General features: G+C 41.6%; 3 protein-coding genes and 4 non-coding genes across 8 annotated transcripts; 4 read left to right on the top strand and 3 right to left on the bottom strand.

The window, feature by feature from the left end:
* Positions 1–3,295: 3,295 nt before the first annotated feature.
* trnav-aac (transfer RNA valine (anticodon AAC)) lies at positions 3,296–3,368 on the bottom strand. Its single transcript has one exon. It is a non-coding gene; the product is annotated as a tRNA-Val (tRNA).
* A 2,200-nt stretch (positions 3,369–5,568) lies between these two features.
* trnav-aac (transfer RNA valine (anticodon AAC)) lies at positions 5,569–5,641 on the top strand. Its single transcript has one exon. It is a non-coding gene; the product is annotated as a tRNA-Val (tRNA).
* A 380-nt stretch (positions 5,642–6,021) lies between these two features.
* On the top strand, positions 6,022–6,721 carry LOC139925788 (histone H2B 1/2). Its single transcript, XM_071917300.2, has 2 exons — positions 6,022–6,034; positions 6,314–6,721. The coding sequence occupies exons 1-2, from the start codon at positions 6,022–6,024 to the stop codon at positions 6,664–6,666; spliced, it is 366 nt and encodes a 121-aa protein (XP_071773401.2). The 3' UTR covers positions 6,667–6,721.
* Positions 6,722–7,404: 683 nt separating this feature from the next.
* Positions 7,405–7,476, bottom strand: trnad-guc (transfer RNA aspartic acid (anticodon GUC)). The gene has a single exon. It is a non-coding gene; the product is annotated as a tRNA-Asp (tRNA).
* Positions 7,477–8,204: 728 nt separating this feature from the next.
* On the bottom strand, positions 8,205–8,277 carry trnav-cac (transfer RNA valine (anticodon CAC)). The gene has a single exon. It is a non-coding gene; the product is annotated as a tRNA-Val (tRNA).
* A 1,958-nt stretch (positions 8,278–10,235) lies between these two features.
* On the top strand, positions 10,236–10,876 carry LOC139929926 (histone H1-like). Of its 2 annotated transcripts, XM_078286908.1 has the most exons (2): positions 10,236–10,610; positions 10,641–10,876. In XM_078286908.1, exons 1-2 carry the CDS (start codon positions 10,236–10,238, stop codon positions 10,860–10,862), a joined length of 597 nt encoding a protein of 198 aa, XP_078143034.1. In that variant the 3' UTR covers positions 10,863–10,876. The 2 variants fall into 2 exon arrangements, with proteins under 2 accessions (XP_078143034.1, XP_071779104.2); XM_071923003.2 differs by having other exon boundaries at positions 10,236–10,876.
* Positions 10,877–11,967: 1,091 nt separating this feature from the next.
* On the top strand, positions 11,968–12,378 carry LOC139929959 (histone H3). The gene has a single exon (XM_071923050.2). It carries the CDS (start codon positions 11,968–11,970, stop codon positions 12,376–12,378), a length of 411 nt encoding a protein of 136 aa, XP_071779151.1.
* Positions 12,379–13,265: the final 887 nt, after the last annotated feature.

Raw genomic sequence — 13,265 nt, 5'->3', positions numbered from 1 at the left:
TAAACACAGTATGTCTTCCCTTGTCATCTCCATCCCAGTATTCCTGACATTTCTGACCTGCCACCCTCCACAGCTGTAGAAATCTTCAAATCCAAACTCAAAATCTTTTTCTTCTCACACTCATACGACCAACCAGAGCACCGTCCAGCTGGGGACCGACAGTCTCTTCTTCTACCTTAGCTTAGACAGCATTAACAGAGAAACCTGCTGGGACCCAGCGTAGTGCTGCCTGCTGCCCATCAGTCTGAGTTCAGATCCCTCTCTGCCTCCATTAAGCTCTCACAGAGAAAACAGACTCCTCCCCGTCGGGGAATCGAACCCCGGTCTCCCGTGGATGTAATATATTTTTGGCCACAACATTGACTCCAATGGACTCATGGCGCTGTTTCCAGTTTTGCAGGCGAGAGAGTGAAAGGCAGTTGAAAGGGGAGGAAAGAAGAGAGAAGATCTCGGTTTGTAGTTGGATTGACTAGCTAGATAGACGTTTAAAGAAGTTTTCTGTGCGTGATCGCCGTCTTTTTTTGCTGATTTACTTACATATTTCTGTTTAGAGCTACATTTCATTCTTACTTTCATTCATAGTTCGTTGAACTTAAGAGCTGCGCTACTGCTTCAGGTAAGCGATATAACGTTAGTTAGCTTATAACGTAGTAATTCATCAATTCATAGTAATATTTGTGCTAGCTGCTTTATATACGATTACTTTTATGAATGTAACGTTGTGACACTGCCTGGCCGTCATCACTACAAGTACAGAGTGTATAGGTATGTAAATTAGTTAAACTCTGCCGGATTAAACGGCAGAGTTTTGGCTGAAGTGCATCTACTCTGGAAATTTAAAAAAATGCCTCCAGAACGTGGAAAAAAAGAAAGATCGGTCTTTAGCTGCAGGTGCTTTGATTAAACATAATGTTGGCAATGTTTAGGCTGTTTTCATCATAAACAGCATTGCCTTTTAATAGGTCACATAATTTAGCCAATATGATGAGCTATGACTAATGTTTTCATTACGTCTCCATTGTAGCCTATAGTATAGCTTAATGGATAAATGTGTTGATATAGCGTTAAATGGGAAGTATAAGGGAAGTATTTGGGAAGTATAAGCAGTGGTGTAGTCTAGTTTATTGTAGTGGGTATACTGTGATGATTCCCTCCCAGCTTCGTACACACGTCCCGGAGCGACACCCCATAAGCACCATCACACTCTCTAACACATGTCTCCTTTAGTATGCTACGATAGAATAGAATAGTGATTCTCAGGGGCGTTGTTAGGATTTAACATCCGGGGCTCAGCCCAGAGGAAGTCACAGAACCATAGTAGGGGGTCCGGGGGCATCTCCCCCCCCAGGAGAAAACTTTTAAAATTTAAACAGCAAAATGCATCAATCTGGTGTAATTTGACATGAACATGGGTGTAAATGAAGCAGCATAGTAAACAGTGTGAGCAGCAGTCTGTAGGCCAACAGTGAGACAGTATATTGTAGTCTGTCTGTCTCTCTCCTCAGGCCTCCTGAATTCTTCTCCTGAAACTTATTTGTCTCCTCCCCTCATCTCTCTTTGTCTCTGTCTCCTCTCTCTTGTTCATTTCAGGTTTTGCAAAAAAATGAACAGAGACACAGTTATCAATTAATATATAAAACTTTAAATATATATGATATACTATAGGCTATGTGCTCATCTGTCTCTTTACTGTAAAAAAAAAGATCCAATCCAATCGTAATCCAGTGAGTTATATTTAATCAAAAGTTATATTTCTGTATATTTCACTACCTATATCACTATATTACTACAACCTAATAGTGAGCTACTTTGGTTTGTTTGTTACGTATGGAAACTTAACTTTAAGCATAACTCATTTTAAGAAGTAAATTATTTAACCTGTGATGTCCTTCTGTTAGGAAGCTGATATTTTCAATGCCACATCAAAGATCACCATGAAAAGCCTAATCCATTCTGAATGGCTGGAGGATGGCTGGAGGCACAAATTAAAAATTACATTTTTAAAGATTTTCTCACGTTTAAGGGAAACAATGTCTTAAGTTGAAAATAATATAGATGTTTCATGTGAAGAGAATTAGTTTTTGCATTTAATGTTCAGCAGCCCACATAAGTAGACCTGAATGAGAGGATTCAATAACTAACTGACTAACCAGCTGACTGGAGAGAAATAGTAACGTTTTGTTTACAGTGATCCAATATTATATTGAAGATGTTGAGCTAAAAAAAAACCTGCTGTAGCTTGTAGGCATCTAACCTTGAAGCTATCAACCAAGTGTCAGTCCAAGCTAACACTCCAGTGTCCATCTGGCCGCCTGTCAGTCAACTCGCCACCACACAGCTGCCTGATTTTTGCTGTCTTTCCAGATATGGATAATCAATCACTTGATTAAACTAACCTATAACATATCTTACCTTTCTTCCTCTTTTGAAAACGTGAAGAAGATCCATAACCTGTCTGTATGTAGCCTACCTTACCTTCTCTGACCTAGACTAGGACCGACCGATTAAAATCATCCATAACGTAGCCTGTTCCTTTAGTTCGACTCAAACTACACGATGACAGATTGGCAGAGCCCGCTACCAAACAGACACACATAGCAAGCAGCGACAGGTGAGTTCGATTTGTGTCCCTGCATGTACCTCGATGCACCCAAAGCCGGGCTTTAAAGCTGGCTCACGTAAAATAAACGGCCCTCAGATCTCTGTAGACAGCGCTCACAATGGAGCGTGGACGGTGAGAGGCGACAGAAACGGATACTCACCACTATACTAACGAGGAGAGGTGCTGAAAAATTGGACCAGGTCACGTGGTAGTGACACTTGTGACCTCTCTAAACCTGTTTCCACTCATTCTCTATGGGAGTTGTAAAACACTACGGATGCAATATATTTTTGGCCACAAAGTTGGAGTCTATGGGCGGTTGTCGCTGTTCACACTTTTACTGACCAGGGAGAGACTTCAAAAAAATCAAAAAGTTTAAATGTCTAACTCAGCTGTTACTGGAACGTCCAAATGTGAATGTGTCTCCTATTTTAGGGTTAGGCTTCGTAAACTCTGATCTTAGATGAAAATAAAGATTTTCCATGAACCAGGAGGAGAAACTTTATTGCTCCCATCTTTCCATCTAAACATTAATCTCCTCATCCATCAAGGAACGTCCTCTCTTCATGAGGGTAGGACAGAGTGAATCAAATTCTACAGCGTCTGGATCGGTTTAATGTTTATTTGAGAACATTTTTTATTTCTCAACCGCCTGTTCAGATCATTCAGATCTCCTACAGAATTAAATCAGGATGTTTCCGCCCGGTCTCGAACCGGGGACCTTTCGCGTGTTAGGCGAATGTGATAACCACTACACTACGGAAACTGCTGCTTATGCATCTATGTGTATGTGTGTGTAAGAGTGTGTGTCAAACCTGCTTACATGTATACTATTATTCAGCTGATTGTCATGTGTGGATTCACATGGATGTGTGTGTGTGTGTGCGTGTGTACGTGCGTGTGTGTGTGTGTGTGTGTGTGTGTGTGTGTGTTTACTTAAGCCAAAATTGGGGACTTTTGTCAGCACACACACCAGTACATTGGGGACGCCTTTCCATTTTTACTATATAGTGACACTCCAAGGAAGAGACAGGTCTCCCCCAGTCCACTAAAGAGCAATTCAAACACTCCAAAGAAAAGTAGAATCCAACAAGTTTGTGACTCAATCCGAGTATTGCCTCCTTCAAAGTCTGAAACTCGTCGAGTGTATAACCAGAGGAACTACTGTCTCTTTTGCCTCAAGCCCACATCAAAAATTGCATGACACCTGGAAGCTGTACATGGGAATGTAGCAGAGGTTGCCGTAGCATTTCAATATCCAAAGAATTCAAAAGAGAGATGCAATGAATTGAGAATCCTTAGAAGCCGTGGAGACTTTGCCCACAATGCCAAAGTTTTGAGGGAGGGAGCTGGACAGCTGGAGGCCTGCTCATTGTTTTCATTGTCAAGGACTCTATGCCAAGAAAACATTGTGGAAGCACATGAAAATCTGCCCAGCTAAGAAAAAAAACGGTGATGAATCCAGCATTGGGAAGGGGCGAGTTCGATCCAAATGTGCCCTTAAAACTGTCCTTGTGCGTGAGATTAGTGAGGGCTTGAAGAGTGTGATTTCCTGCATGACCTATGATGAGGTCACTCAGATGATCCAAGATGACAAACTTCTCTCGCAGTTTGGACAACACCTGTTTGATCTAAACGGGTCAAGAAAGAACAGACGTGACTACATAAGGCAAAGACTTTGAGAACTTGGGCGACTATTACTTGTGGCTCAGAAGAATACTCCTATCCGGAAGGCAGAGGACCTTCATCAATCCTGCAAACTTCAATCATGTGATATCAGCAGTGAAAGAGTTGGCTGGGTACAATCCGGAGAACAACACGTTCTGCACACCTTCCTTAGCCCTCAAAATTGGCAACAGTCTGGGTATAATCTCTGAGCTTGTAGAGAGTGATAATTTGCCCACAGTCGACAGAGACTGGAGCCTTGGAGAATTCGCTCGAGAATTCAAGACCATTAAAAAATTCAGATGGAAGGGACTGATTACCAGAGGCGCACCAACCACTCTGAGAGAGTCAAAGTGGAATGCACCACAGATTATACCTTTCACTGAAGACGTCAAATGTTTGGACTCAGTACCAAGCTCCGCACCATGGGGGATCTGGCCTCCTGTTCTGCTGCACCAGGCTTGTGGAACAGCCTCGCTAACCATCTAAGGGCAGCGCAGACCTTGAACTTTTCACAGGCCTAAAAACCTTTTTATCCAGGAAGGCTTTTAAGTGATTATTTTCTTTGTTTTTGTTGTACGTTTTGTTTTTAACTCTGTAGCACTTTGATTCACTGTTAATCAAAAGTGCCGTACAAATAAAATGCAATACATTATTTTTATTATTACTTCCATTTAGACATAAACATAATTAGCCTAAATCTTTAGCATGCTGATATAACCTGATATTGTCAGAAGCATGTTAAAATAATTAAAACATTTTTATTGTATTCGATTTTTTATTATTAGTTTATTACTATAGGCCTATTTATTGCTTTCACATAAACTTGTTTAAAAACGCTGGACACTTCAAATTTGAATAATGCTTGACGTCAAAATAGCGGTCAGAAGACAAAGCACACTGTACTCTTCTCATTTAAATTTGGCACTCAGTGCTTTTGATTTTAACCCTATGTACTGAATATTAACGTTTAGCACATCGGATGTCAGCAAATAGAAAGACATGCACGACATTAAACTGATGTTAACGGGATCTAAGAGAAAGAAAACCCTTTGAAGTCAGTGGTTGGCTCTTAAATAGGCTACCGTTCAAGACATTTTAATACAGCATGTTTATTGCTTATTTCCTTTCACTGCTGAAACAAAGAAAGAAAGAAAGAAAGAAAGAAAGAAAGAGTTTTCATGTTCTTAAATGAAACATCTATAGATATTTAAAAACAGAGTTAAAACCTCACATGCCACATGATTGATCAAGTCTGTCTGGAGATGGACAGACACCCGGCTCCGTTGCAATACAGAACAGTTTCCGTAGTGTAGTGGTTATCACGTTCGCCTAACACGCGAAAGGTCCCCGGTTCGAGACCGGGCGGAAACAACTTTATTTCATCCGATAGGACCTTTGAATCTGGACAGCCAACTAACTCTCTGAATAAAATCAAAGCAGGCACAGTTGAATCTGCAAATTAAAAGTTGTAAGCCTACGGCCAACTGTATTTACTATACTTGATAAATTATCATTTATCATTTTTTTTCACGCTTTAAATGTTTTTTTATTGTGATATCACGCAAGAAAACAAATAAAAATAATAATGATTTAAAAAAATAAAAAAAAAAACACTTTTTTCCTGTCACATGATGTTCTTCTTCCTGGCGCTACTTCCTGAAGGCACAGCAGTGGCAAAACCTCCCAAAAAAAGGTCATTTTCATAAAATCATGATAGCTTAATTTTTTAACATATATATATCTACTTAATCATGAAGATCTCTAGTATCACCCAATCCGAGGTATCAGACCGTGTTTTTCCTCTTCCGCACTGTCCAACAATGAATCATGATTTTTTTTTAATCACTTAAACAGAACAAACCGCGAATCTGCTCCCATTCACACAATCATTTATTTATACATGTGTTACAGTAAAGCGCTGTGGATGAACGTCAACACCAGAGATCAGCCCCTCTGCACTGATTAGTCACCATTAATCTGCTACACTACTATACAAGCTACACTATCAACAACAAACTAAACTAACTAAACTATCAACAACAGCGCCCAAGAAGGGCTCCAAGAAAGCCGTGACCAAGACCGCCGCCAAGGGCGGCAAGAAGCGCAGAAAGACCAGGAAGGAGAGCTACGCCATCTACGTGTACAAGGTGCTCAAGCAGGTCCATCCCGACACCGGCATCTCCTCCAAGGCCATGGGCATCATGAACTCGTTCGTCAACGACATCTTCGAGCGCATCGCCGGTGAGGCGTCTCGCCTGGCTCACTACAACAAGCGCTCCACCATCACCTCCAGGGAGATTCAGACCGCCGTCCGCCTGCTGCTGCCCGGTGAGCTGGCCAAGCACGCCGTGTCCGAGGGCACTAAGGCGGTCACCAAGTACACCAGCTCCAAGTAAACCGCCTGGAGCTACATCCACCCAAAGGTCCTTTTAAGGGCCACACACTGATTCAACTAAGAGCTTGTTCACTCATATTTGGTATGGGGAAATACGTTTCTCTGAATTTAAAATTGTGTTGCTGTTTTAGTGTAACACTTATTAGGATGCACATCAAAGCATTTCAAGGTGTTCTTTTTTTGACACTTTTTGCTGCTGGAAACATTTATCCCTTTAGTGTATCTCTATTTACCTTTGGTCTAAACTAACTCTCCATCACTTATAATAAATCACATGTCTGTATTAACATTTGCAGATTAGAAGATCCATAGATTTCATGATGCATCTGTCTTCTCCACTCCCCAGTATGTGAAGGGACCATTCCTTATGCAATTCTTACTAAACACATCTGATATGACAGTAATAAATATCACGCAGGTCAGTTTGTCTTGTGGTGGCCTGAAGAGCCACATTATCTGTCATTGTTCAAGCTGTTGTTTCACAGTCCAGAAAGCATTTTGTTTTTATTCCGAAGACTTGATGATTTAACACTTCAGCTACTGCAGCTTTACGTTTCTATAATTAACTATGGCTCTAATTTCAGTCCGGGCAAAGATTTCTTGAGTTGGACTATAACAGAGTCCATTAATCCGTTCATACCCTCCTCCTTCCTTCCAGATGAATCTTCCTCAGTGTCTCCATCAGTCTGAGTTCAGATTCTCTCTGCCTCCATAAAGCTGTGAGAGAGAAAAGAGATTCCTCCCCGTCGGGGAATTGAACCCCGGTCTCCCGCGTGACAGGCGGGGATACTGACCACTATACTAACGAGGAGTGGAAATATATTATTTGTGAGGACAAACAGAATTCAATTCCAAATCATTTGAAACTGATTTCTTTTTGGTCATATTGTCATTCCAACCTACATTTGCTTCCACTAGAATTTACAGCTGATTTTCAAATCGATCTTATTAATCACTTTTAACGCCATGTGTGATTTAGCGCCTGCCTACATTATTATTCTGGTGTAAGTGGTTTCATTTGTGATTAATTCTGCTCATTTAGTTTGTAATATTGCTCTTTTCATTTTCTGTTGATACAGACGTGATGATTATTCTGACAATTATTATCATTACTACTACTCTTCCTTAGCAGCTATATTAACCTGAGTGACAGGTTACAGATACAGATTTATCAGATATGAAACAGTATTTTGCTAATATTATTTTAGTTAACACAGTTCTGTTCCATTTGACTCTCTATATTATTTATACCGCTGGAAGTCGCAGTTGTCAGTTTTGTTGTATTTGAGCAGTGAGCTGCGCCTGTCAGCTTCATACAAGAAGTGAAGTGCAAATGATAAAAAAACATCAGATATCATCAACACAATCAGAATGGAGGCTTCACTCAGACAGACAGCAGCTTTTAACTGTGTGTCTTCAGGCAGAGAGCGAGTTGTGTCTTTATTCATCAGAGTAGAAGAGACTCCTTCAGATTCTACTTCCCCTGACTTCTCTTCAGCTGCTGTCTGAATCATTCAGATCTACAGGATGAAATAAAGATGTTTCCGCCCGGTTTCGAACCGGGGACCTTTCGCGTGTGAGGCGAACGTGATAACCACTACACTACGGAAACCGATGACAGGCAGAACCTGTTTGCTAACAGAAGTGACGTCAACAACCTACGTAAGGATGAACGTCTGTGTGTTCAAACTGTTTCCATCACCCAACTGATCAACTCGTGTTTTCAGCCCCTGTGTCTCATCTGGTCTGATCCTCTGAACACAGACAGCAGCGGGACTCTGGAACCAAAACTCAAATGATCTCCAAGCAGCTGCTGTTTAATAAAATCACAGAGTAAAGAGGCTGAAGTGGTTTAAAAGGTACATGGAATGAGGCTGAGGAGCTGCTTTGCTTACCAGGTATCAAATAAGTTGATCTTTGGAGTCAAGGTTTACATAAGATAAGATATAAGATACTTTATTGATCCCCTTGGGGAAATTCAGGAAGAAGGCTGATCTCCCCAAAAGAAGAGTCCAAGGCACACTTCTTTAAAAGAAGAATAGTCCAATTTTGGGGAGATCAGCCTTCTTAACCACAAACAATGAGCTTCATTCCCCTTTTTACCCGTTGGTTTAAAATTTAGTTTTCCATGAAAAAAACAGATAAATACAGAATGACATTTCAGTCTAATGGACTTAAACTAGAGAGCACAGCAGGTTGGATCACAGTGCATTAGAAGTTTAGCCTATATTATATAGTCAGGTTGTTTATGTCCATAGGAGAAAATAAAGTTTGGCCTACTTTCATGTAAAATCAGAGAATATCACAAACTTTAACAAAATATCTTCTCACCCTCTTATTATGTTTGGGGTCATTTTGACCTCATTCAACACTTAACGTCTCTAAAAACATGATTAGCTTTATTTTTTCAGCTTGATACTCGATTACTTTTCCTAATGGGGAAAACTGGTAAACATAAAGTGTAACATGATGACGTTTTCAAGGTCCTGTACACATTTTGTATACAAGAGTGTTGTATACAAAATGTGTACCAAAAAACGTATAAAAACTTATAGAGAAAATATAGAAGTTTTGCTCATATTTTCTTCCTCTTTGTTTTGACTGATAACTGAGGGAACTTTCCCATGCAATTTCTGATCTTTAAAAAACATTCCCATACTTTAGGGCCCTAACATAAGACTCGTAGTTTTATCAAGTTTTTATAGTTTTATCTCACCTGAAGATGTTCTGCCAGTGAGCTCCTGTCAGCTCTCTAAAGACTGTTTTGGTGACTAATTTACTTTTTATTGGTGTTTTTTCATTATTGACTACCTGCTATGTGTTACCTGCTGATGTTCTGAAGTGTAAAGTTGGGTAACACTTTCAGTTACAATTATTTTTTGTTGGTTGAATTTGCTGGGGTCAATTTGACCCCAAACATAAGAGATTTCTGTTAATTTTAACATAATCGGAGGGTTAAGTGTCATTAATCATGACTGCAGCATTCACCGGAGCCAGAAAGAAAACGGCTCAGGAACAATCTCTCACAGAAGTCACCGCCAGATCTGTGTGTTTACTGACACCAAACAATCTGCCGATTAAAACAAAACAAATCACCCCAATGCAGTTCTTTCACTTTTATTCCCTCGTCAGGCATCTCTGCTTACTGGACAACTAGTGTTGTTTGGAATGTGAAGCATATTAAAGCATTTTAGGAGACGAAATGTGAAGAAAACCCGCTGCGAGCTGAACACTGTGCCGGTGTATCAGAGAGGTTTGAAGCTTCCCTGAATAAAATGAAAGTCTTCTCAGCGCTAAACATGACGTCATCCCGAGAGGAAAGAAGTTTTCTCACTGCTCCAATAACAGTTACACTTGAAAACTGCTCCGATCTGTGTCTTTTATCCCTAAAATGTGGAAGAGAAAACACAAGTGTCGCCACATTTCAACAGGACAGACAGAGCGGCTGTGTTTGTTGAGTCTACACGGTCCTCATGCTGTGTATAAGTCCCGCCTCTTGCTCTGCGCCGACAAACAGTCCAGTCAGACTCTGTAGAGCTGTGAGAAGCACAACGAGAGATAGAAGAAGAAATGGCAGAAACCGCTCCAGCACCCGCCCCCGCCCCCGCCCCGGCTAAAGCCGCGAAGAAGAAGGCTCCCAGGCCGAAGAAGAGCGGCCCCAGCGTCGGCGACCTGATCGTTACAGCTGTGTCCGCCTCCAAGGAGCGGAGCGGCGTGTCTCTGGCCGCCGTCAAGAAGAGCCTGGCTGCCGGAGGCTACGACGTGGAGAAGAACAAGACCCGCGTCAAGATCGCCATCAAGAAACTGGTGGAAAAAGGCACTCTGGTCCAGACCAAGGGGACCGGGGCCTCCGGCTCCTTCAAGATCGCCAAGGCTGAGAAGGCCAAGAAGCCGGCTGCCAAGAAACCCGCTCCGAAAGCCAAGAAGCCCGCTGCCAAGAAACCCGTCAAGAGCCCGAAGAAGACTGTAGCCAAGAAGGCTGCAGCTAAGAAGACAGTAGTCGCTAAGAAATCCCCGAAGAAGGCGAAGAAAGCCCCAGCGGCCAAGAAACCAGCTAAGAGCCCCAAGAAGCCGACCAAGAGTCCCAAGAAGGCGGCGAAGAAGCCCGCTGCTGCCAAGAAACCTGCCGCGAAGAAGGCTGCCAAGCCCAAAGCAGCAAAGCCTGCAGCTAAGAAAGCAGCACCGAAGAAGAAGTAAGCTTCCGGCTTTACTTTACCCAAAAGGCTCTTTTAAGAGCCACCCACAACCTTCATGAAAGAGCATCTTCTTTTTTAAAATTTATGACAAACTATAAGCCTATCACAACTGATATCAGAGGTTGTTGATGTGGCAGATTAACCCCCCCCCCTCCCACACACACACCAGAAAAACACTTGAGTTACATTTTCGATCAACTGGCCACAATGTTTACTACTTCTCTGTTAACTGCTGTTTATTTCTTTTTAGATTATAGACAAAATAACTGCAGATAAGTGATACTATGTGTGTCTTATTTGTATACATTGTAACATGTTGATACTTCTTCATTACATAGTGTGATGAGTAGAGATCAGTATTTTTTTTTAATGCTTTTTAAATCCTCTGGACTCAGGACAGGTTTGACTCCACAGTCTTACTGAAGATGCTTTGGGCTGCTGCTCATTTCCCACTCTGCACCTTTTCTGTTTCCTCTACTTTTCTCTTTAGATTATTCTACACAGATCCATCTACATAAACGAACCATAAATACATATGAATGCTAGAATGTCTTCATACATGTATACTACTGTAAATATAGCTTGTATAGTTATTTATGAATTGTATGTATTTTTAATAAATCATAGAAATTAATGTCTTTTTCATTCTTCACACTCCACTCAGTGTGTTTATATTCTATTGTGTTACTTTAACTATTAGCTACTAATTACATATTACATAATTGTTTTAGTTTATTTTTGTTCATCGTGTTTTAATCTTATCTTATATTGTGTTGTATTTTTATCATGATTTTGCTGGTTATCTTTTCCACATATGAGTGAAAAAAGTGATTCAAAATAGTAAAAGCCTTTCTGCCGCCGTTAGACTCAGCTGCTGTGGAGGAGAGCTTTGAATTGTGGTTTAGTGTTTAGTTTGAATTTTCGGCGGGCTTTCCAAAGCGCCTTTCCTCCAATAGGCCTAGTTGATCTGATGAAGCTCGCGCCTCCCCTCGGGCAGGCCAATCAGCGTGTAGCAGCGCTCCGGCGTTGGCTATATAAAGCCGACATTCACTCTCAAACAACTTATTTTCTTCTGCCGTAAAGAAGGAAGAGCTGAAGTTTGAACCATGGCCAGAACCAAGCAGACCGCCCGTAAATCCACCGGAGGAAAAGCTCCCAGGAAGCAGCTCGCCACCAAGGCTGCCAGGAAAAGCGCCCCTGCCACCGGCGGCGTGAAGAAGCCCCACCGTTACAGGCCCGGTACCGTGGCTCTCAGAGAGATCCGTCGCTACCAGAAATCCACCGAGCTGCTGATCCGCAAGCTGCCCTTCCAGCGCCTGGTCCGAGAAATCGCTCAGGATTTCAAGACCGACCTGCGCTTCCAGAGCTCCGCTGTCATGGCTCTGCAGGAGGCCAGCGAGGCTTACCTGGTCGGCCTGTTTGAGGACACCAACCTGTGCGCCATCCACGCCAAGAGGGTCACCATCATGCCCAAGGACATCCAGCTGGCCCGCCGCATCCGCGGAGAGCGAGCTTAAACCGACCTGGGAGACCAGAAACACAACGGCTCTTTTAAGAGCCACCAAAATATTCACTAAGACTTTATTCCACTGCAACAAAACCATTGCAGTGACCGCTAATATAGTCAGTGATCTCACAAAAATTATACATATTTAACACTTTACATGTAACTGATAATATCAACACAATATATACAACCGTAGTGTTTCTATGATGTCACATGCCCTTCTTACCAACATGGTTCTTTACCATCTACCCAGCTCACTGGCTGAGACTCATTGATTAATCACCTGTCATTTTCCTACCAACACGTGGTGAGAAATACATATTTATTTCAACAGTTAGTTACTTAATACAACGACTGTAAAAGCGGTTTGAGAAGGCAATTAAAAGACAAGGGAGTTTAAAACAGCTATAATGTAAATTGTTGAACAATTTATCTTACAACACAATATTGCAGTCTGGTTATATTTCATGTATTTCATTATTTTCTTCTTTCAAGAGAAGTATGAAAGGTGTGTGTGTGTGGGGGGGGGGGGGGGGTGGTGTAAGGATGGACAACAGCTGGAGCTTTGCAGGTGTGTGTGTGTAATCTGCTAGATACTTGGCATATGGTTGCAAAACTAAACTCCTGAACTCTGAACTGACTTCTCTTTGCTCTTCATTGTAGTCTCACCCATTTATTTTCTACAACCAGAAACAACACAGATGTCCTAAATTTGAATGAAACAGCTTCTTTTCACTAAAAATTGTGAACGTGATATTTTTGTGTTGTGATGCCTAGTGTGGAGGATGTTATGGCAATCTGATAAAAGAAACCATGTTCATGACAGTAAAAAGTTTTAAATTAGTCAGATCTGACCGTAACATGAGAGTTAATCCATCACATGTGAAACATGTTTTT

Source organism: Centroberyx gerrardi, chromosome 11, assembly GCF_048128805.1.
Source record: "Centroberyx gerrardi isolate f3 chromosome 11, fCenGer3.hap1.cur.20231027, whole genome shotgun sequence".
Lineage (NCBI taxonomy): Eukaryota > Metazoa > Chordata > Actinopteri > Beryciformes > Berycidae > Centroberyx > Centroberyx gerrardi.
The sequence above is the reverse complement of the archived record's forward strand: the minus strand, read 5'-3'. Positions and strand labels throughout refer to the sequence as shown.